This window comes from Chionomys nivalis, chromosome 2 (assembly GCF_950005125.1).
Source record: "Chionomys nivalis chromosome 2, mChiNiv1.1, whole genome shotgun sequence".
Classification (NCBI taxonomy): domain Eukaryota; kingdom Metazoa; phylum Chordata; class Mammalia; order Rodentia; family Cricetidae; genus Chionomys; species Chionomys nivalis.
This window is the reverse complement of record NC_080087.1, coordinates 73,305,466-73,327,986: the sequence shown is the minus strand read 5'-3', so window position 1 is coordinate 73,327,986 and position 22,521 is coordinate 73,305,466. Positions and strand designations below refer to the sequence as shown.

Sequence of the window (22,521 nt, the reverse complement as noted above, 5' to 3'; positions counted from 1 at the left end):
GATCCACAACCAAATTTAAGTCAGACCTCTATGAATCGTGTCAAAGAGAGGAATGATGGAATACATGAGTAAGAAAGGTCAAGATCATGATGGGGAAATCCACAGAGACAGCTGATCCAAACTCATGGGAACTCACGAACTCTACACAGAAAGCGGTGGAGTCCCCATGGGACAGAACTAGAAGCTCTGCATGTAGGAGACAGTTGTATAGCTTGGTCGGTCTGAGGGGCCCCGGGCAGTGGGATCAGGGTCTATCCCTGGCACACAAGCTAGCCTTTTTTTTTTTTTTTTGAGGCATAAATAGTCTTTATTGGGCTCACACAAGGAGTCCGTTGGTCTTGAGGACCTCTGTGAACTTGCAGATTTTCTTCTCCACGTTCTTTTCTGCCTGTTTCCGTAGCCTCAAGAGCTGCTTCTTCTTCCGATAGTGCATCTTGGCCTTTTCCTTCCGTTTCTCCTCCAGAGTGGCTGTTACTGCCTGGTACTTCCACCCGACCTCATGAGCCAGACGCCCCAGGTAAGCAAACTTCCTGGTAGGCTTCAGCCGCACAACCTTGAGGGCGGCAGGGACCACCATCCGCTTTTTCTTGTCATAGGGTGGAGGGATCCCGTCCAACACCTTGATGCGTTCCAAAGCAGCCTGGCCTCGCTTGGTCTTGTGGGGCAGCATGCCTCGCACAGTGCGCCAAAAAATGCGGCTCGGGGCTCGGAAATGGTAGGGCCTCGGGAGGGGTTGGTGTTCATCCGCTTTCGGAGAAAGGCCAGATACTTCAACTTGTTTCTGTACAAATTTCCAGAAATGTTGATGCCCTCACAGCGAACAACGACCATCTTTTGACCCAGCAGTACCTGCTTGGCCACAATGGTCGCCAGGTGACCCAGAAGATGGCCTCGGCCATCCAACACCAGAACCTGCCCCTCCGCCACCTTCGGCAGCCGCCTGGGAAGGCACAAGCTAGCCTTTTGGAACCCACTCGCTATGGTAGGATGCCATGCTCAGCCTTAAAGGGGGCAGGAGGGAGGCTTGGTCCGGCTTCAAGTTCTGTACCAAGCTTTGTTGACTCTCCCATGGGAGGCCTTACCCTTTGGGAGCAGTGGATGGGAAGACGGCTGGGGGAGGGAGGTGAGGAGGAGAAGGAGAAGGGATGGGAGGGAGAACTGTGGTTGGAATATAAAATGAAAATTTAAAACAGAAATAAATTAAATTAAATATTTAATAAAAAATATTTTGAGGTCCTTGAGAGATGTCTTAGTGGTCAAGGACACTATTTGCTCCTGCAAAGGATCCATTTTCAATTCCCAGCACCTAAGAGGTGGCTCACAACTATCTGTAACTCCAGTTCCAGGGGTCTGACCCTCTCTTCTGACCTCCACCAGCGCCAGGCAGGCGTGTGGGACACATATATTCATTCAAGCAAAACATTCAAATACATAAAATTAACAAAAAGAAAATATTTTTGAAGGGCTCAACAGATGGTTCACCAGTTAAGACCCCTTGCTGCCCTTCCAGAGGATCCAGGTGCAGTTCCCAGAACCCCACGTGGAAGCTCAAAACAGCCAAAAGTTTGTTTTTGATTCTTTGTTTTTGTTTTTGGAAAGAGGCAGCAGAGAAGAACATGAAGTTGGGTGGGTAGGGATGTGAGGATGGTCTTGGAGGAGTGGGCAGAGAGGAAAAAAACATAACCGAATATATTGTATGAAGAAAATAATTTTTAAAAACCCAGCAGGGATGAGAGAGAGGCTCCTAAAGCCGCAGGCGTACACATGGGGCTATCGACTGTCGATGGCTACTGGATCAGGAGAGTGGTTTCTCTATAAGAGAGTGGCCATTAGCAGACTGCCCAGGCCCTAGTGAACGGCCTCAGACCCGTGCGCATAGGGGCAGCACTGAGTGGATGAAATGAGTTAAGTTTTTTTCTTTTTTTTTTAATTAAAAATTTCCGCCTCCTCCCTGCCTCCCTTTTCCCTCCCCTCCCCCCACTCCCCACTGCCCTCCCCCTTCCCCTCCGTGTACAGTCCAAAGAGCAGTCAGAGCTCCCTGTCCTTTGGACAGTATAAGGTCCTCCCCCTCCATCCAGGTCTAGGAAGGTGAGCATCCAAACAGACTAGGCTCCCACAAAGCCAGTACATGCAGTAGGATCAAAACCCTGTGCCATTGTCCTTGGCTTTTCAGCAGCCCTCATTGTCCGCCATGTTCAGAGAGTCCGGTTTTATCCCATGCTTTTTCAGTCCCAGTCCAGCTGGCCTTGGTGACCTCCCAATAGATCAGCCCCACCATCTCAGGGGGTGGGTGCACCCCCGCGGTCCTGACTTCCTTGCTCATGTTCTCCTTCCTTCTGCTCCTCATTTCGACCTTGGGAGCTCAGTCCAGTGCTCCAATGTGGGTCTCTGTCTCTATCTCCATCCATTGCCAGATGAAGGATCTATGATAATATGCAAGATATTCATTAGTATGGCTATAGGATCAGGCCATTTCAGGCTCTCTTACCTCAGCTGCCCAAGGACATACATGGGGACATCTCTCTGGACCCCTGGGAACCCCTCTAGAGTCAAGACTCTTGACAGCCCTAAAATGGCTCCCTTAATTAAGATATATACTCCCCTGCTCCCATATCCACCCTTCCTTTATCCCAACCATTCCATTCCCCCAAGATCTCCCAATCCTCCTCATCTCACTTTTCTCTCCCTATCTCCCCTTTCCCCCATCCCACCCTGTAGCGCGCCAAGGCGCTCTGCGCACCACGGCGCTGTCAGCTGTCATGTTCACAGGGTCTGGCACTAAGCCCGTTGCCGCCATTTGCTAGTGTCCCTAGTAGTAAACAACTTCTGCGCACGCTCGCTACCGGCCCAAGAGTGGTTTGAATCCACCTATCAATTGCTCACACGTCTTGCTCACGCAATTGCATCAGTGTGGGCCTAGCCAATCAAGCAATGACACATCATAGGCGGACCAGGCACTGTATATATTCCCCGCGCGCGCGCGGTCGGGTTCGGGGTCTTTTCGCCTCCCTCCATCTTATCTTCAGTCTTCTGCGCTCCAATAAAGTACGTTCCAAGAAGAATCCTGTTGTGGTCGTCTTCTCTGCTGGCAGAGTTGCGCGCCGCACCACCCTACCCCCCAGTTCCCAATTTTTGCCCAGCAATCTTGTCTACTTCCAATATCCACGAGGATAACTATATGATTTTCTTTGGGTTCACCTTCTTATTTAGCTTCTCTAGGATCCTGAATTATAGACTCAATGTCCTTTATTTATGCTAAAAACCAATTATGAGTGAGTACATCTCATGTTCATCATTTTGGGTCTGGGTTACCTCACTCAGGATAGTGTTTTCTATTTCCATCCATTTGTATGCAAAATTCAAGATGTCATTGTTTTTTAACGCTGAGTAGTACTCTAATATTTATATATTCCACACTTTGTTCATCCATTCTTCCAATGAGGGACACCTAGGTTGTTTCCAGGTTCTGGCTATTACAAATAATGCTCCCATAAGCATAGTTGAACAAATACTTTTGTAGTATGATAGGGCATCTCTTAGGTATATTCTGGGTCCTGGGGTAGGTCCTAGGGTAGGTCCTGGGGTAGGTCCTGGGGTAGGTCCTGGGGTAGGTTGATCCCAAATTTTCTGAGAAACCACCACACTACTTTCCAAAGTGGTTGCATAAGTTTACATTCCCACCAGCCATGGATGAATGTACCCCTTACTCCACATCCTCTCCAGCAAAGGTATTTTTGATTTTAGCCATTCTGACAGATGTGAGATAGTATCTCAAAGTTGTTTTGATTTGCAATTCCCTGATGGCTAAGGAGGTTGAGCATGACCTTAAGTGTCTTCTGGCCATTTGAACTTCTTCTGCTGAGAATTCTCTGTTCAGTTCAGTGCCCCATTTTTTTACTGGGGTAATTAGCATTTTAAAGTCTAGTTTCTTGAGTTCATTATATATTTTGGAGATCAGACCTTTGTCTGTTGTGGGGTTGGTGAAGATCATCTCCCAGTAAGTGGGTTGCCTTTTTGTCTTAGTGACAGTGTCCTTTGCTTTACAGAAGCTTCTCAGTTTCAGGAGGTCCTATTTTTCAATGTTGCCCTTAATGTCTGTGCTGCTGGGGTTATATGTAGGAAGTAATCTCCTGTCCATATGTTGTAGAGTAATTCCCACTTTCTCTTCTATCGGGTTCAGTGTGTTCAGACTGATATTGACGTCTTTGATCCATTTGGACTTGAGTTTTGTGCATGGTGATAGATATGGATCTATTTTCATTCTTCTACAGGTTGACATCCAGTTATGCCAGCACCATTTGTTGAAGATGCTCTCTTTGTTCTACTGTATACTTTTAGCTCCTTTATCGAAAATCAGGTGTTCATAGGTTTGTGGGTTAAAATCCAGGTTTTCTATTCGATTCCATTGGTTGACTTCTCTGTTTTTATGCTAATACTAAGCTGTTTTCAATACTGTAGCTCTGTAATAGAGTTTGAAGTCAGGAATGATAATGCCTCCAGACGTTCCTTTATTGTATAAGATTGTTTTGGCTATCCTGGGTTTTTTTGTTTTTCCATATAAAGTTGATTATTGTCCTCTCAAGGTCTGTGAAGAATTTTGATGGGATTTTGATGGGGATTGCATTGAATCTGTAGATTGCTTTTGGGAGAATTGCTATTTTTACTATGTTGATCCTCCCAATCCAAGAGCAAGGGAAATCCTTCTTTTTCTGGTATCCTCTTCAATGTTTTTCTTTAAAGACTTAAAGTTCTTGTCAAATAGATCTTTCACTTCCTTGGTTAGAGTTACCCCAAGATATTTTATGCTATTTGTGGCTATCGTGAAAGGTGATGCTTCTCTGATATCCCTCTCTGTATTCTTATCCTTAGTGTATAGGAAGGCAACTGATTTTCTGGAGTTCATCTTGTATCCTGCCACATTACTAAAGGTGTTTAACAGCTGTAGGTGTTCTTTGGTAGAGTTTTTGGGGTCACTTATGTATACTATCATATCATCTGCAAATAACGACAGTTTAATTTCTTCCTTTCCATTTCAAATCCCGTTGATCCCCTTATGTTGTCTTATTGCTATTGCTAGAACTTCAAGAACTATATTTAAGAGGTATGGAGAGAGAAGACAACCTTGTCGTGTTCCTGATTTTAGTGGGATGGTTTTAAGTTTCTCTCCATTGAATTTGATGTTAGCTGTCAGCTTGTTGTAAATAGCTTTTATTATATTTGGGTATGACCCTTGTATCCCTAATCTATCCAAGACCTTTATCATAAAAGGGTGTTGAATTTTGTCAAATGTTTTTTGAGCATCTAATGAAATGATCATATGGTTTTTTCTTTCAGTTTATTTATATGATGGATTACATTGATAGATTTGCATATGTTGAACCAGTCCTGCATCTCTGGAATGAAGCCTACTTGATCATAATGGATAATTTGTCTAATGAGTTCTTGGATTCGGTTTGCCATTATTTTGTTGAGGATTTTTGCGTCGATGTTCACGAGTGAGATAGACCTGTAATTCTCTTTCTTGGTTGGATTTTTGTGTGGTTTTGGTATCAGGGTAACTGTAGCTTCATAAAAGAAATTTGGCAATGACTCTTCTGTTTCTATATTGTGAAATACATTAAGGAGTATAGGTATTAGGTCTTCTTGGAAGTTTTGGTAGAATTCTGCATTGAAACCATCTGGTCCTGGGCTTATTTGGACGGGAGGTTTTTGATAACAGTTTCTAATTCTTTGCCACTAACAGGTCTATTTAGATTGTTCACCTGGTCTTGGTTTAACTTTGGTATATGGTACTTATCTAAAAAAATGTCCATTTCTTTTACATTTTCCAGTTTTGTGGCATACAGGCTTTTGTAGTAAGATCTAATGATTCTCCGAATTTCCTCTGTGTCTGTGGCTATTTCCCACTATCATTTCTGATCTTTTTAATTTGAGTGTTCTCTCTCTGTCGTTTGATGAGTTTGGATAGGAGTTTGTCGATCTTGTTGATTTTCTCCAAGAACCAACTTTTTGTTTCATTAATTCTTTGGATTGTTTTCTGTGTTTCTATTTTGTTAATTTCAGCCCTCAGTTTGATTATTTCCTGTCTTCTACTCCTCCTGGGTGAGTCTGCTTCTTTTTTTTCTATAGCTTTCAGGTGTGCTGTTAAGTCTCCCATATGTGTTTTCTCGGATTTCTTTAAGTGGGCACTTAGTGCTATGAACTTTCCTCTTAGCACTGCTTTCATAGTGTCCCATAGGTTTGAGTATGTTGTCTCTTTATTTTCATTAAATTCAAGGAAGACTTTAATTTCTTTCTTTATTTCTTCCTTGACCCAGTTGTTGACTGTTCAGTTTCCATGAGTTTGTCAGCTTTCAGGGGGTACCCTCATTGTTGAATTCTAACTTTAATCTGTGGTGATCCAATAAGACACAGGTGGTCACTAAAATTTTTTTGTATCTGTGGAGGTTTGCTTTGTTACCGAGTATGGGGTCAATTTTCGAGAAGGTTCCATGAGCTGCAGAGAAAAAGGTATATTCTTTCCTATTTAGGTGGAATGTCCTATATGTCTGTTAAGTCTATTTGCTTCATTATCTCCATTAATTCTCTTATTTCTCTGTTAGGTTTCTGTCTGGTTGACCTGTCCATTGGTGAGAGAGGTGTGTTGAAGTCTCCTACTATTAATGTGTGTGGTTTGATGTCTGCCTTGAGTTCTAGTAATGTTTCTTTTACATACATGGGTGCTTTTATATTAGGGGCATAGATATTCAGGATTGAGACTTCATCCTGATGAATTGTTCCTGTTATGTGTGACCAGCTCTATCTCTTCTGATTGATTTTAGTTTGAAGTCAGATTTGTTAGAAGTTAGTATGGCCAGACCTGGTTGTTTCTTAGGTCCATTTGCTTGAAAAACCTTTTTCCAACCCTTTACTCTGAGTAGATATCTGTCCTTGTGGTTGAGGTATGTTTCTTGTAAACAGCAGAATGTTGGATCCTGTTTTCATATCCAATCTCTTAGCCTGTGCCTTTTTATAGGTGAATTGAGTCCATTGATATTAAGTGATATTAATGACCAGTGGTTGTTGACTCCGGTTATTATTATTATTATTTTGGTAGTAGAGTTTGTGTGTTTCCCTTCCTTGAGTTGTGCTGATGAAGGGTCACTAGATGTCTGAGTTATTATAGGCAGTGTAGAGAATGTTGGATTCCTTGGGTTGTGGTTTTCCTTCTATTACTTTCTGTAAGGCTGGATTTGCAGCTACATATTGTTTAAATTTGTTCTTATCCTGGAATATTTTGTTTTCTCCATTGATAGTGAACAATAGCTTGGCTGGGTATAGTAATCTGGGCTTGCATCCATGGTGTCTTAGTTTATTCAGTACCTCTATCCAGGACCTTCAGGCCTTCATGGTTTCCATAGAGAAGTCCAGTATAAGTCTGATAGGTTTACCTTTATAAGTTACTTGACCTTTTTCCTTTGCAGCTCTTAATATTCTTTCTTTAATCTGTATGTTTTGTGTTTTGATTATTATATCCAAGGGAATTTTTTTATCCAATCTTTTTGGTGTTCTGTATGCATCTTGAATATTCATAGGAATATCTTTCTTTATGTTGGGAAAGTTTTCTTCTATAATTTTGTTAAATATAATTTCTGGGCCTTTGAGCTGTAATTCTTTTCCTTCTATCCCTATTATTCTTAGGTTTGGTCTTATTATTGTGTCCATATTTCCTGAATGTTTTGTGATGAGAATTAGTTAGATTTGCTGTTTTCTTTGATCAGTGCGTTTATATTCTCTATGGTGTCTTCAGAGTCTGAGATTCTTTCTTCTATCTCTTGTATTCTATTGGTTATGTTTGTTTCTGTAGTCTCTGTTCGTTTACCTAGATTTTCCATATCCAGTCAGTCCTCAGTTTGTGTTTTCTTCCTTGCCTCCATTTCAGTTTTCAATTCTTGAACTGTTTCCATTACCTCTTTGATTGTTTTTTTCTTGGTTTCCCAGGGTATCATTAACATATTTATTCATTTCTTCAAACTTTTTGTTATACTTATCATCCATTTCTATAAGGGCATTTTTACATACTGTTTAAGGGACTCTATCGCTTTCATAATTTCAATTTTTCCCCTTCTTCTGGATTAGGGTGTTCAAGACCTTCTGTTGTCTGAGCACTGGGTTCTGGTGCTTTCATGTTGTTTTTCAGATTGGTGGAGGAATTCTTGCCTTGGCGCCTGCCCATCTCTTCCTTCAAATGATATCCGATGGATCTTATGGAACAGGATCAGGTTCCCTTCCTGGCCAGGGACCTCACTGACAAAAGGCCTACCTTGTTGCAGGCAGGCTATTGAAGCAAAGGAACTCCCACCTGCCCTGTTGCCCTCAGCACCCTGTCCCAGAGACCAAACAGGCTGAGCTGGCGGATCTTGTGGCCCCGCGGAAGGGAGGAAAAAGGGGAGAGGTTCCTGGGTGCAAACTGGGATGGGTTAGGGAGAGAGAGGCCTTAGCAGAGGGGAGCAGCCCCTGCCAAATGACTGGGGAGTGAAGGTGGTCAGAGAATGTCCATGTTCCATTTCTGGTCTCCTGCTGTGGGTCAAGAACACACTTCACCCTCTGATGGGTCTTCCGGAATAGGGTGTTAAGTTTTTTTAAAGCACATGAAGTTAGGAGAGAGGTGTTTGGAGGATGCTAAGGAAAGTGGATATGATCAAGATATGTTGTATGCAATTTTCAAAAAAAAAAAAATTAAACAAAATGTTATTTCGTGATTTCACTAAGGCTACCAACCCAGAGCAGTGAGTCCCTGACTAGAGGGCAGGCCTCAAGGTCCCCGCCAGGGAAAGCGGGCCCCCGCTGCTGGGTCTGCAGTCTCTGCTGTGATCTGCTGGACCTGCTCTGCCTGCGCCCTACTTCCCTTAGTCCCTGGCTCATTGGGGCATCCAGGAGTTCCTGTGTAGGTGCCGAGAAGTTTCATCGGGACGGGTGAGTGTGTGCTATCCTGGGGCGGACTGTCCAGGTAGAGAGCACAAACACCCCTCCCCCAGCTCCTGCTGTAGGTCTTTCTCTCCTACACACCCGCACCCACCCCCACCCCCAAGCCTGCCTTGTCTGCAAGGTCCTTAGCTGTGGAACAGTTTCCTGCCATTTCACTAAGGCTACCAACCCAGAGCAGTGAGTCCCTGACTAGAGGGCAGGCCTCAAGGTCCCCGCCAGGGAAAGCGGGCCCCCACTGCTGGGTCTGCAGTCTCTGCTGTGATCTGCTGGACCTGCTCTGCCTGCGCCCTACTTCCCTTAGTCCCTGGCTCATTGGGGCATCCAGGAGTTCCTGTGTAGGTGCCGAGAAGTTTCATCGGGACGGGAGAGTGTGTGCTATCCTGGGGCGGACTGTCCCGGTAGAGAGCACAAACACCCCTCCCCCAGCTCCTGCTGTAGGGCTTTCTCTCCTACACACCCGCACCCACCCCCACCCCCAAGCCTGCCTTGTCTGCAAGGTCCTTAGCTGTGGAACAGTTTCCTGCCATTTCACTAAGGCTACCAACCCAGAGCAGTGAGTCCCTGACTAGAGGGCAGGCCTCAAGGTCCCCGCCAGGGAAAGCCGGTCCCTACTGCTGGGTCTGCAGTCTCTGCTGTGATCTGCTGGACCTGCTCTGCCTGCGCCCTACTTCCCTTAGTCCCTGGCTCATTGGGGCATCCAGGAGTTCCTGTGTAGGTGCCGAGAAGTTTCATCGGGACGGGTGAGTGTGTGCTATGCTGGGGCGGACTGTCCCGGTAGAGAGCACAAACGCCCCTCCCCCAGCACCTGCTGTAGGGCTTTCTCTCCTACACACCCGCACCCACCCCCACCCCCAAGCCTGCCTTGTCTGCAAGGTCCTTAGCTGTGGAACAGTTTCCTGCCATTTCACTAAGGCTACCAACCCAGAGCAGTGAGTCCCTGACTAGAGGGCAGGCCTCAAGGTCCCCGCCAGGGAAAGCGGGCCCCCACTGCTGGGTCTGCAGTCTCTGCTGTGATCTGCTGGACCTGCTCTGCCTCCGCCCTACTTCCCTTAGTCCCTGGCTCATTGGGGCATCCAGGAGTTCCTGTGTAGGTGCCGAGAAGTTTCATCGGGACGGGTGAGTGTGTGCTATCCTGGGGCGGACTGTCCCGGTAGAGAGCACAAACGCCCCTCCCCCAGTACCTGCTGTAGGGCTTTCTCTCCTACACACCCGCCCCCACCCCAACCCCCAAGCCTGCCTTGTCTGCAAGGTCCTTAGCTGTGGAGCAGTTTCCTGCCATTTCACTAAGGCTACCAACCCAGAGCAGTGAGTCCCTGACTAGAGGGCAGGCCTCAAGGTCCCCGCCAGGGAAAGCGGGCCCCCGCTGCTGGGTCTGCAGTCTCTGCTCTGATCTGCTGGACCTGCTCTGCCTGCGCCCTACTTCCCTTAGTCTCTGGCTCATTGGGGCATCCAGGAGTTCCTGTGTAGGTGCCGAGAAGTTTCATCGGGACGGGAAAAGATGGGCAGGCGCCAATGCAAGAATTCCCCCAACAACTTGAAAGGCAACGTGACATCACCAGGATCCAGGAATCCCGAAATGAGAAGTCTACACCCTAATTCAGAAGAATTAGAAGAATTCGACTCAAAAGTGAATTTTATGAAAATAATAGAGGACCTTAAACAGGAGGTGAAAAACTGCCACAACCAATTAGAGATTACAAACAAAAAGGTAGAGGAAATGAATAAATATCTCAAAGATACCCAAGAAAACCAAGAGAAACAAGAAAAAGTAATCAAACAGGTAAGGGAAACGGTTCAAGACTTGAAGAATGAAGTGGAAGTAATAAAGAAAACACAAACCGAGGGAAGGATGGAGATGGAAAATTTGAATAAACGAACAGGAACTACAGAGACAAGTACCACCAACAGATTACAAGAGATAGAAGAAAGAATCTCAGACACTGAAGATACCATAGAGAAAATAAACACTCTCATCAAAGAAAACAGCCTAACCAACAAATTCTCATCACAAAACATTCAGGAAATCTGGGACACAATAAAAAGACCAAACCTAAGAATAATAGGGATAGAAGAAGGAGAAGAAGTACAACTCAATGGTCCAGAAAATATACTTAATAAAATTATAGAAGAAAACTTTCCCAACCTTAAGAAAGATATTCCTTTGAAGGTCCAAGAAGCATACAGAACACCAAATCGACTGGATCAAAAAAAAACATCTCCTCGTCATATAATAATCAAAACACTAAACATACAGAATAAAGAAAGAATATTAAGAGCCGCAAAGGAAAAAGGTCAAGTTACCTATAAAGGTAAACCTATCAGACTTACACCTGATTTCTCTATGGAAACCATGAAAGCCAGAAGGTCCTGGATAGATATACTGCAGAAACTACGAGACCATGGATGCAAGCCCAGACTACTATACCCAGCCAAGCTTTCGTTCACTATAAATGGAGAAAACAAAGTTTTCCAGGATAAAAACAAATTTAAACAATACGTAGCTACAAATCCAGCCCTTCAGAAAGTAATTGAAGGAAAATCACAAACCAAGGAATCCAACAATGCCCACAATAACTCAGACATCTAATGACCCTTCACCAGCACAACTTGAAGAAGGGAAACACACAAACTCTACTACCAAAGGAAAGAAAGAAAGAAAGGAAAAATGACCGGAGTTAACAACCACTGGTCATTAATATCACTTAACATCAATGGACTCAACTCACCTATAAAGAGGCACAGGCTAAGAGATTGGATACGAAAACAGGATCCAACATTCTGCTGCTTACAAGAAACACACCTCAACCACAAAGACAGACATCTACTCAGAGTAAAGGGCTGGGAAAAGGTTTATCAAGCAAACGGACCTAAGAAACAAGCAGGTGTGGCCATACTAATTTCTAAGAAAGTTGACTTCAAACTAAAATCAATCAAAAGAGATGGAGATGGACATTTTTTACTCATAACAGGAACAATTCACCAGGATGAAATCTCAATCCTGAATATATATGCCCCTAATATAAAAGCACCCACTTATGTAAAAGAAACGTTACTAAAACTCAAGGCAGTCCTCAAACCACACACACTAATAGTAGGAGATTTCAACACTCCTCTCTCACCAATGGACAGGTCAATCAGACAGAAACCTAACATAGAAATAAGAGGATTAAGGGAGGTAATGAATCAAATGGACTTAACAGACATCTATAGAACATTCCACCCAAATAGGAAAGAATATACCTTCTTCTCTGCAGCTCATGGAACCTTCTCGAAAATAGACCACATACTCGGTAACAAAGCAAACTTACACAGTTACAAAAAAATATCGGTAACCACCTGTGTCTTATCAGATCACCATGGATTAAAGTTAGAATTCAACAACAATGCTATCCCCAGAAAGCCTATGAACTCATGGAAACTGGACAGTCAACTACTGAACCACACCTGGATCAAGGAAGAAATAAAGAAAGAAATTAAAGTCTTTCTTGAATTCAATGAAAACGAAGACTCAACATACTCAAACCTATGGGACACTATGAAAGCAGTGCTAAGAGGAAAATTCATAGCATTAAGTGCCCACTTAAAGAAAACGGAGAAAGCACACATTGGAGACTTAATAGCCCACCTGAAAGCTTTAGAAAAAAAAGAAGCAGACTCACCTAGGAGAAGTAGAAGACTGGAAATAATCAAATTGAGGGCTGAAATAAACAAAATAGAAACACAGAAAACAATCCAAAGAATCAATGAAACAAAAAGCTGGTTCATGGAGAAAATCAATAAGATTGATAAACCCCTATCCAAACTAATCAAACGGCGGAGAGAGAATACGCAAATTAACAAAATTAGAAATGAAAAGGGAGACATAACCACAGACTCAGAGGAAATTCAGAGAATCATTAGATCTTACTACAAAAACCTGTATGCCACAAAATTGGAAAATGTTATAGAAATGGACACTTTTTTAGATAAGTACCATATACCAAAGTTAAACCAGGACCAGGTGAACAATCTAAATAGACCTGTTAGTCGCGAAGAATTAGAAGTTGTTATAAAAAACCTCCCCACCAAAAAAAGCCCAGGTCCAGACGGCTTCAATGCAGAATTCTACCAGAACTTCCAAGAAGACCTAATACCTATACTCCTTAATGTATTTCACAATATTGAAACAGAGAAGTCATTGCCAAATTCCTTTTATGAAGCTGAAGTTACTCTGATACCAAAACCACACAAAGACACAACCAAGAAAGAGAACTACAGGCCAATCTCACTCATGAACATCGACGCAAAAATACTCAATAAAATACTGGCAAACCGAATCCAAGAACACATTAGAAAAATTATCCATTATGATCAAGTAGGCTTCATCCCAGAGATGCAGGGCTGGTTCAACATACGAAAATCTATCAATGTAATCCATCATATAAATAAACTGAAAGTAAAAAACCATATGATCATTTCATTAGATGCTGAAAAAGCATTTGACAAAATTCAACATCCCTTTATGATAAAGGTCTTAGAGAGATTAGGAATACAAGGGTCGTTCCTAACTATAATAAAAGCTATTTATAGCAAGCCGTCAGCTAACATCAAATTAAATGGAGAGAAACTCAAAGCTATTCCACTAAAATCAGGAACACGACAAGGTTGTCCACTCTCTCCATACCTCTTTAATATAGTGCTTGAAATTCTAGCAATAGCAATAAGACAACATAAGGGGATCAAAGGGATTCAAATCGGAAAGGAAGAAGTTAAACTTTCATTATTTGCAGACGATATGATAGTGTACATAAGCGACCCCAAAAACTCCAGCAAAGAACTCCTTCAGCTGATAAACACCTTTAGTAGCGTTGCAGGATACAAGATCAATTCCAAAAAATCAGTTGCCCTCCTATACACAAAGGATAAGGAAGCAGAGATGGAAATCAGAGAAGCATCACCATTCACGATAGCCACAAATAGCATAAAATATCTTGGGGTAACCCTAACCAAGGAAGTAAAGGATCTATTTGACAAGAACTTTAAGTCAATGAAGAAAGAAATTGAGGAGGATGCCAGAAAATGGAAGGATCTCCCTTGCTCTTGGATAGGGAGGATCAACATAGTAAAAATGGCAATTCTACCAAGGGCAATTTATAGATTCAATGCAATCCCCATTAAAATCCCATCAAAATTCTTCACAGATCTTGAGAGGACAATAATCAACTTTATATGGAGAAACAAAAAACCCAGGATAGCCAAAACAATCTTATATAATAAAGGATCGTCTGGAGGCATTACCATCCCTGACCTCAAACTCTATTACAGAGCCTCAGTATTGAAAACAGCTTGGTATTGGCATAAAAACAGAGAAGTCGATCAATGGAACCGAGTAGAAGACCCTGATTTTAACCCACAAACTTATGAACACCTAATTTTTGATAAAGGAGCTAAAAGTATTCAATGGAAAAAAGAGAGCATCTTCAACAAATGGTGCTGGCAGAACTGGTTGTCAACGTGTAGAAGAATGAAAATAGATCCATATCTATCACCATGCACAAAACTCAAGTCCAAATGGATTAAAGACCTCAATATTAGTCTGAACACACTGAACCTGATAGAAGAAAAAGTTGGAAGTACTCTACAACATAGGGGTACAGGAGATCACTTCCTACGTTTATCCCCAGCAGCACAGACATTAAGGACAACATTGAATAAATGGGACCTCCTGAAACTGAGTAGCTTCTGTAAAGCAAAGGACACTGTCACTAAGACAAAAAGGCAACCCACTGACTGGGAGAAGATCTTCACCAACCCTGCAACAGACAAAGGTCTGATCACCAAAATATATAAAGAACTCAAGAAACTAAACTTTAAAATGCTAATGAACCCAATAAAAAAATGGGGCACTGATCTGAACAGAGAATTTTCAACAGAAGAAATTCAAATGGCCAAAAGACACTTAAGGTCATGCTCAACCTCCTTAGCGATAAGGGAAATGCAAATTAAAACAACTTTGAGATACCATCTTACACCTGTCAGAATGGCTAAAATCAAAAACACCAATGATAGCCTTTGCTGGCGAGGTTGTGGAGAAAGAGGCACACTCATTCATTGCTGGTGGGAATGCAAACTTGTGCAACCACTCTGGAAATCAGTGTGGCGATTTCTCAGGAAATTTGGGATCAACCTACCCCAAGATCCAGTAATACCACTATTGGGAATATACCCAAGAGATGCCCCATCAAATGATAAAAGTATCTGTTCAACTATGTTCATAGCAGCATTGTTTGTAATAGCCAAAACCTGGAAACAACCTAGATGCCCTTCAATGGAGGAATGGATGAAGAAAGTGTGGAATATATACATATTAGAGTACTACTCAGCAGTAAAAAACAATGACTTCTCGAATTTTCCGTGCAAATGGATGGAAATAGAAAACACTATCCTGAGTGAGGTATCCCAGACCCAAAAAGAGGAACATGGGATGTACTCACTCATAATCGGTTTCTAGCCATAAATAAAAGACATTAAGCATATAATTTGTGATCCTATAGAAGTTAAATAAGAAAGTGAACCCAAAGAAAATCATATAGTCATCCGCATGGAGAGGGGGAAGTAGACAAGATTGCAGGGCAAAAACTGGGAACTTGCGGGTGAGGTGGCATGGGGCAAAGGGGAAATGGGATGAGAAACATGAGAAGGGGAGGATGGGAGGAGCTCGGGGGATTGGGATGGTTGGGATATAGGAAGGATTGATACGGGAGCAGCGAAGTATATACCCTATCTAAGGGAGCCATCTTAGGGTTGGCAAGAGACTTGACTCTTGAGGGGTTCACAGGTGTCCAGGAATATGTCCCCAGCTGGTACCTTGGGCAACTGAGGAGAGGGAACCTGAAATGACCCTATCCTATACTGATGAATATCTTGCATATCTCCTTAGAACCTTCATCAGGCGATGGATCGAGGTAGAGACAGAGTCTCAATTTGGAGCAACGGTCTGAGCTCTTAAGGTCCAAATGAGGAGCAGAAGGAGGGAGAACATGAGCAAAAAATCAGGACCACGAGGGATGCACCCACCCACTGTGACAGTGGAACTGATTTATTGGGAGCCCACCAAGGCCAGCTGGTCTGGGACTGAATAAGCATGGGTTGATTCCGGACTCTCTGAGCATGGTGGACAATGAAGGCAGATGAGAAGCCAAGGACAATGGCACTAGGTTTCGATCCTAATACATGAACCGGCTTTGTGGGAGCTTAGCCTGTTTAGATGCTCACCTTCCTGGAAGTAGACAGAAGACCTTCGTCTTCCCGCAGGGCAGAGAATTTGGACTGCTCTTCAGTATCAAGAGGGAGGGGGAATGGTGTGGGGGGAGGAGAAGAGGAGTGGGGATAGGGGGAGGGAAGTGGGGGGAGGGGGCAATATTTGGGAGGAGGGGAGGGAAATGGGAAACGGGGAGCAGGTGGAAATTTTAATTAAAAAAAGAATAAAAAAAAATGTTATTTCGTAAAGCAACAAATATCAAAAACAGGCTTATGAGGAAAGATACCAAGGCTGGTACCTGGCTCCCACACGACATGCACAAGTGTGCACATGACAGGAAGACCGGTAGATGCGGGGTTCCTGTACAGCAGCTGCTCCCAAATAATCAGTTAGAAACTTCATATTAATTGTAAATGCTCAGCCAATGGCTAGGCTTGTTACTAGCTAACTCTCACATTTAAATTAACCCATATTTCTTATCTATGCTTTGCCATGTGGCTTGGTAACTTTTCTCAGCACGGCATGCCCATCTTGCTTTTCTCTGCATCTCCTCAAAACTCACATTTCACCCTACTTCCTCCCAGCATTTTCAGTTTGTTTCTCCCGCCTATCTTTACCCTGTTCCGCTATGGAGCCTGTCTACTAAAGCTATCATAGTGGCTTATATTCACAAAGCGTAAAGGAATGTTCCACACAGACCCAGAACTAATTGCACTGGTGCTAGTCATGGACATACCCCTGCTTATAGGGAAAACAGAGAAGTTTGGTTTCACAGCAGTCCAGGGTCTCTCTCTCTTTTTTTAGACTTATTTTATTATGTGTTTTAGAGTTTTGCCTGCACCACATGTGTGCTGTGCATCCCAGGCCAAAAGAGGGCATGGTATCACCTGTAACTGGAATTATAGATGGTTGTGAGCCACCCTGTAGGTGCTGGGTTTTGAACCAGGGTCGAGTGCAAGAGCAGCAAGTGCTCTTAACCTGTGAGCCCCAGAATTATCTCTCTTTGTTTGTTTGTTTTGTTTTGTTTTTTGAGACAGGGTTTCTCTGTATAACAGCACTAGCTGCCCTGGAACTAGCTCTATAGACCAGGATAGCTGCGAGAAATCCACCTACCTATTTCTCCAGAGTGCAAGTGTAATGATTTTTTTATTACAGAGTGAAGTTGGACATTTATACATTTATTAAGTGTGTTACAGAGGGTATGGGAAAGGGGAGAAAAGAAGAGACAGACAGAGGGGGGGGAGTAGTAGGGGGTGGCAGAAGCTGCTTCTTCCAGAGTAAGATGGAGGAGACAAAGGCTTCAAGCAGGGAGGGAGTGGGCGTGGCTTGTCTCTTAAAGAAGCAGAACAACCATTATAGCTAGGACTACAGGCATGCACCACCACCACCAGGCAAACTCTTAATATCCTGATTAGAGGTCTCTTTGTGGCTGTCAAGATGTGAACCAGCCTCTGCATGATGACTCTCCTCTTTTTACACAAGAGAACCAGCATCTCCACACTTCAAGCCTCTCCTGCCCTCAGTCTCCTGCACACATTCATGCCCAGCACCTTGCTGCTGTGTTCTTTTAATGATTGAACAACTTTGTCACTATTTATTGATTTTACACACCTGAGAAAATCCAAGATTGGAGAGATTAGTACCAATTTTAATGACAGTCACAGAAGTTGTGAAATAGAATCAAACCAGATCTCCACCCACTGATAAATGGATAAAGGCAATATAGTACATTTACACAGTATAATATGACCTCACTGAGAAGGAAGGAGGAAGAGAAGGAGGGAGGGAGGAAGGGAGAAAAGGATGGAGGAAGGAAAGAAGAGAAGTGAAAGTGAAAAGGAAAGAAAAGAAAAGAAAAGAAAAGAAAAGAAAAGAAAAGAAAAGAAAAAAAGAAGAAGAAATCTAAGAAATCTGCCAGTGAATGGATGAACAGGGACAACTCTTTTGGAGAATTTCTGAAAGTGTTAACATCACTGTGAACAAAGTCGAGTTGCTGGGGAAGGTGCTCTCAGTGGCTCTGGAGAGAGAAAAGATAGATGAAGTGAAGAAGCAAGTTCTTTTTATTAATATTATTACTTTATAAATAATACCAATCCTAAGTCCCACTTCCTCCCCTCCATCCACTTCCCTCCAGCTCATTCAAACACCCTCCTGAACAATATGCTCCAGCCCTAAGAGAGGGCAAGGTACCCTGACCTGTTGGAAGTCCAAGGCCCACCCCCCTACATCCAGGCTGAGCAAAGTATGCATCCAAAGAGAATAGGATCCCAAAATGCCAGTACATGAAGTCATGAAGTAGAGACAAATCCTAATGCCATTGTCATTGGCCCCTCAGTCGGCCCCAATTGTCAACAGATTCTTATGACCTGAGGCAGCAGATCAAGGGGATGGAGGATGGTATGAAGCTGGGAGAGACCAGTCGGAGTCCGGTGCTAGCCCAGACCCTCCATTATTTCACTTGACCAGACCCCAACATAAAGTATCTGTCTCTCTGGACCAGAGTGGAGATGTGGAAATAAAGACACAACTCGCGTGGCTTTATCAGGAGGGAGATTTTCAGTGGTCCATCATGAAGTCCTGAGTTCACATCCTGAAGAATTCCTCTTGCTTTATTCTCCAAACAGCTTTTATATCAAAACATAAACTGAGTGGAAATACACCAGCATTCTATCTCCTAGGTAACCAGGTGAATGGCTTTTGTCAAGTCCACAACTACCTGTCAGCTGTGTATGCTAGCTGTCACTTATGTTTGAATTAGCATCTCAATCAAGCATCCTCCAAATTACAAAGAAAGGAGCAACAACATCCTGACCTTTTCTTAGGTAGGGAAGGCCTCTTTGGTAGGCTATGTGACCATCTTCAGATACTGACTATGGCTTTAGAGCCTGGTTGCCACACCATATAGAAATATAGACCTATAGACACCAGGCACAAGACACCTTCACCTAATGCCCCAGTGTCCTGCAACCCCTGCCTCACCCAGTAAGGCTTTTCTGTGGTCCCTAACCTCAGCAGAGATCTGCATGAATCAGGATGAGTATTGGGATCCTGCTGAGAGTATTAACGGCCATTGCCTTAAAATAAAGGGCTGTTGTCCTTGATGGGGTGTGATTTCTTGGAGAAGACTCTGGCATAGGGTGTGAAAAGCTGGGCTAGATGATGACACAAGGGAAAATGGGGACAGGGACCGTGCAAGCTCCACTCCAGCACACCTGCCTGAGTGGGCTTTTTCCAACATGGTTTCTATAATAAATGACATCATTTCAATCAAAAATATTTTGAGAGATATCCAATTAAATTTAATGATACAGCCAAGCATGGTCATATACACCTTAATCCAGAATTTTGGAGACACAGACAGCCAGCTGTTCGTGAGTTCGAGGCCAGCCTGGTCTACGTAGTAAGTTTCAGGGCAATTGGGACTCTGTAGATAGAACCTACCAAGAAAAAAAAAAGACCCTCAATAGTTCAATGATTCAACTGAAGTCTGTAACCTTTTGTAGTTGCTTAATTTTTATATAAAAATTTTTAATATTTATTTCTTCATCTATGTATATCATCATTGTGCTTGTATACTTCTTACTGCCTTCTCTAATACGTTTCTTTTCCCCGACCGGATTTCTAGTCTTCTCTCTGTCTCTCTGTGTGTCTGTCTCTCTCTCTCTCTCTGTCTCCCTGTCTCCTCTCTCTTCTCTATAGGGTCTCACTATGCAGCACTGGCTGGCCTTGAACTTGCTCTGTAGATCAGTCTTGTTTCAAACTCAAAGAGCTACCTGCCTCTGCCTCCCAAGTACTGGGATTAAAAGAATCCGCTACACCCAGCCACCTGTCCTTTTGGGCTGTCTCTTTTGTATGCAGGCCTTGAGTAGGTGAGCACCACTATGGGGTGCTCATGGTTGCCATGGCCATGTCATAACCAGCAGACAGCGTTTCATAACAGTGCTGTTCTGGATCTTACAATCTTTGCCCCTCTCCTCCCAGTATTCCCTGAGTCTTAGAGAGGATGTAATAGATGTCACGTTTATGAATCTGGACTTAATGGCCAGGTATTCTCAACACTTTGAATACTTAGGAGTTTCTGTGTTAACCATCAACCTCTGATAAGAAGTTTCTCAAATCCAGGCTGAAGCAGGACTTGTCTGTATAATCGTAAATATTTGGAAGGCCGAAAACAGTGTCTGTTTTGCAAAACTGAGCAATCTTAGGGTAGAACTCTATTCTTCAGTAAAGCATGTGATACTTTGACTATGTATGAAACTATGACTAATCCACATATTCTGTGGTCAAAATAAAGCTTCAAGTGTAGTTTCATGTTGTCTATGGAACCTTAAAATACACCGTAGGAGCAGACGGCACAATTGTCTCCAATAAAACAGTACAAGTGGTCTCTGTGGCCCTGCTCAGTGCTCAGCTTGGTCTAACAGCTGTGATAATTCCCACCACTGTCTTAAAACTTTTAATGACATTCTCAGTCCTCAAGTTTACTTTCTGGTGTAGTTCATCTTGGGAAAATGCACATCTTCAGATACAGACTTTACACTCAGCCTACTAAAGTTATCTGAGATTCACATTTCATCTGGGAGAGTAAATCTTTTCCTCTCGGGTGCATCAAACGATGCACAGTAAACAAGGTCGTTGATATCATGGGTCACAAGCTGGCTTGTGTCCACTGGGAGGAAGAGTCCTGCCATCCTGTCCTTGATTTCATCATGGCTCCTGCTGCTAGGTAGACTTTCCAAGCCCCTTCACATCTATGGGATTCACAGGGCTGTGAGTGATCCTCCCAGAGCAAGAGAGAGGTATGATGACCGCACTGCTCCTCTTCCCCACTCTGTCCTTTCTTAGACTTAGGATTTTCTTTCTGCTTTCTTTTCTCACGTTTTTCTCTCAAGTTATTTAAATTGTATCTTCTTGTTTTTCTTAGCAGTCCTTGTCTTTAATCCATAATAGTTTCACCCTTTTCTTCCTTTTCTGTCTTTGCATCTGTTCTAGATGAAGATTCAATTTCATGAGGATCATCGGCACTTATTTCCTTCTATAATTCTCGTCTTCCAAAAGAAATTACAGCTCAGAGAAATTTTCCCTTTCACTCAAACTTCCAAAACTTGTTGCATAGATAATTATAATATAATCTTGTAACAAGTATTTGCAGTTTTGCAGTTACCATCCCCAACATTTTTGTTTGTCTGTTTGCTTTTCAAGACAGAGTTTCTCTGTGTAGCCCTAGCTGTCCTGGAACTCGCTTTGTACACCAGGCTGGCTTCAAACTCGCAGAGAACCAACAGCCGCCTGAGTGCTGTGATTAAAGGTGTGGCACACCACACACAGCAACAACATTTGAATCCTGATGCTGTCTCTACAAGGATTGATTGACTTTAGATTCACGTCTCATTCTCAGTTGTTTCCTATTACTCTGCTTTTGTCTTTGGATTCAATGCCTAATCTAAGGGTCCATTTTTAATTTCACTCTTAATGTCATTGCATCTTCAAACCTCTCATTCATTATCCACACATATTCGTGTCACAGAGACTCTGTAATTCCTTTCCTTTTTAAAAATTATTTAAAAATAACTATTTACTTTATTTCATGTGTATTTATATTTTGCCTGTGCATTCATCTCTGTGAAGGTGTCAGATCCCTGAAACTGGAGTCAGAGGCATTTCCCCAGCCCTGTAATTTGTTTTCATGATAAGGTTATTCATTACATAATTACTAATATGTGATTTCTGTTTTCAATGTACTGAGAAATACTTGTGTAATTTCTCTAAAATTCATAATTGCTACAGAAAAGGGCAAATGAGCTATGACTTTCAGTGTTGTTTATCACCCCCATCTGTGTGTCTGATAGAGACAGATCTGTATTTGTAGTGATTGTGCTATGAGAGTTACCTATCTTAAAGATATGAATGGTCTCAAGACCAGGGATACTGGAACATGCCTTTAACCACAGCACTCAGGAGGCAAAGGCAGGCCAATATGAGGCCAGTCTGATCTACATAGTCTGGACAGCCAGGGAAACTTGGGGAGACCCTCTCCTCGTGTGTGTGTGTGTGTGTTTGTGTGTGTGTGTGTTAGTTATATAAATGGTCTCACTCAGACCACTTAAATGCTATTTCTCTCATGTCCTTTAGTTTTGTCAAGTATTGTAAGACTTCTTGAAATATCCCATTATATGCTTTCACTCTGTAATTTTCTAAGTTTGATATTCTGTATAAAATCACATGTCATAGTATTTCTGTACCTGCTAAATTTTTAAAAATGCCATACAGCAGGGCTTTCATGGGAGGTTTATTGGAAGAGGAGAGAGAAGGGG

The 22,521-nt window shown here is 42.9% G+C and overlaps 1 protein-coding gene across 1 annotated transcript; it reads right to left on the bottom strand.

The window, feature by feature from the left end:
- Positions 1–296: 296 nt before the first annotated feature.
- LOC130868543 (60S ribosomal protein L13a-like) lies at positions 297–20,898 on the bottom strand. The gene is given in 3 exon segments (XM_057760727.1): positions 297–723; positions 726–940; positions 20,777–20,898. Coding segments are annotated over 3 exon segments (744 nt in total). The 3' UTR covers positions 297–316.
- Positions 20,899–22,521: the final 1,623 nt, after the last annotated feature.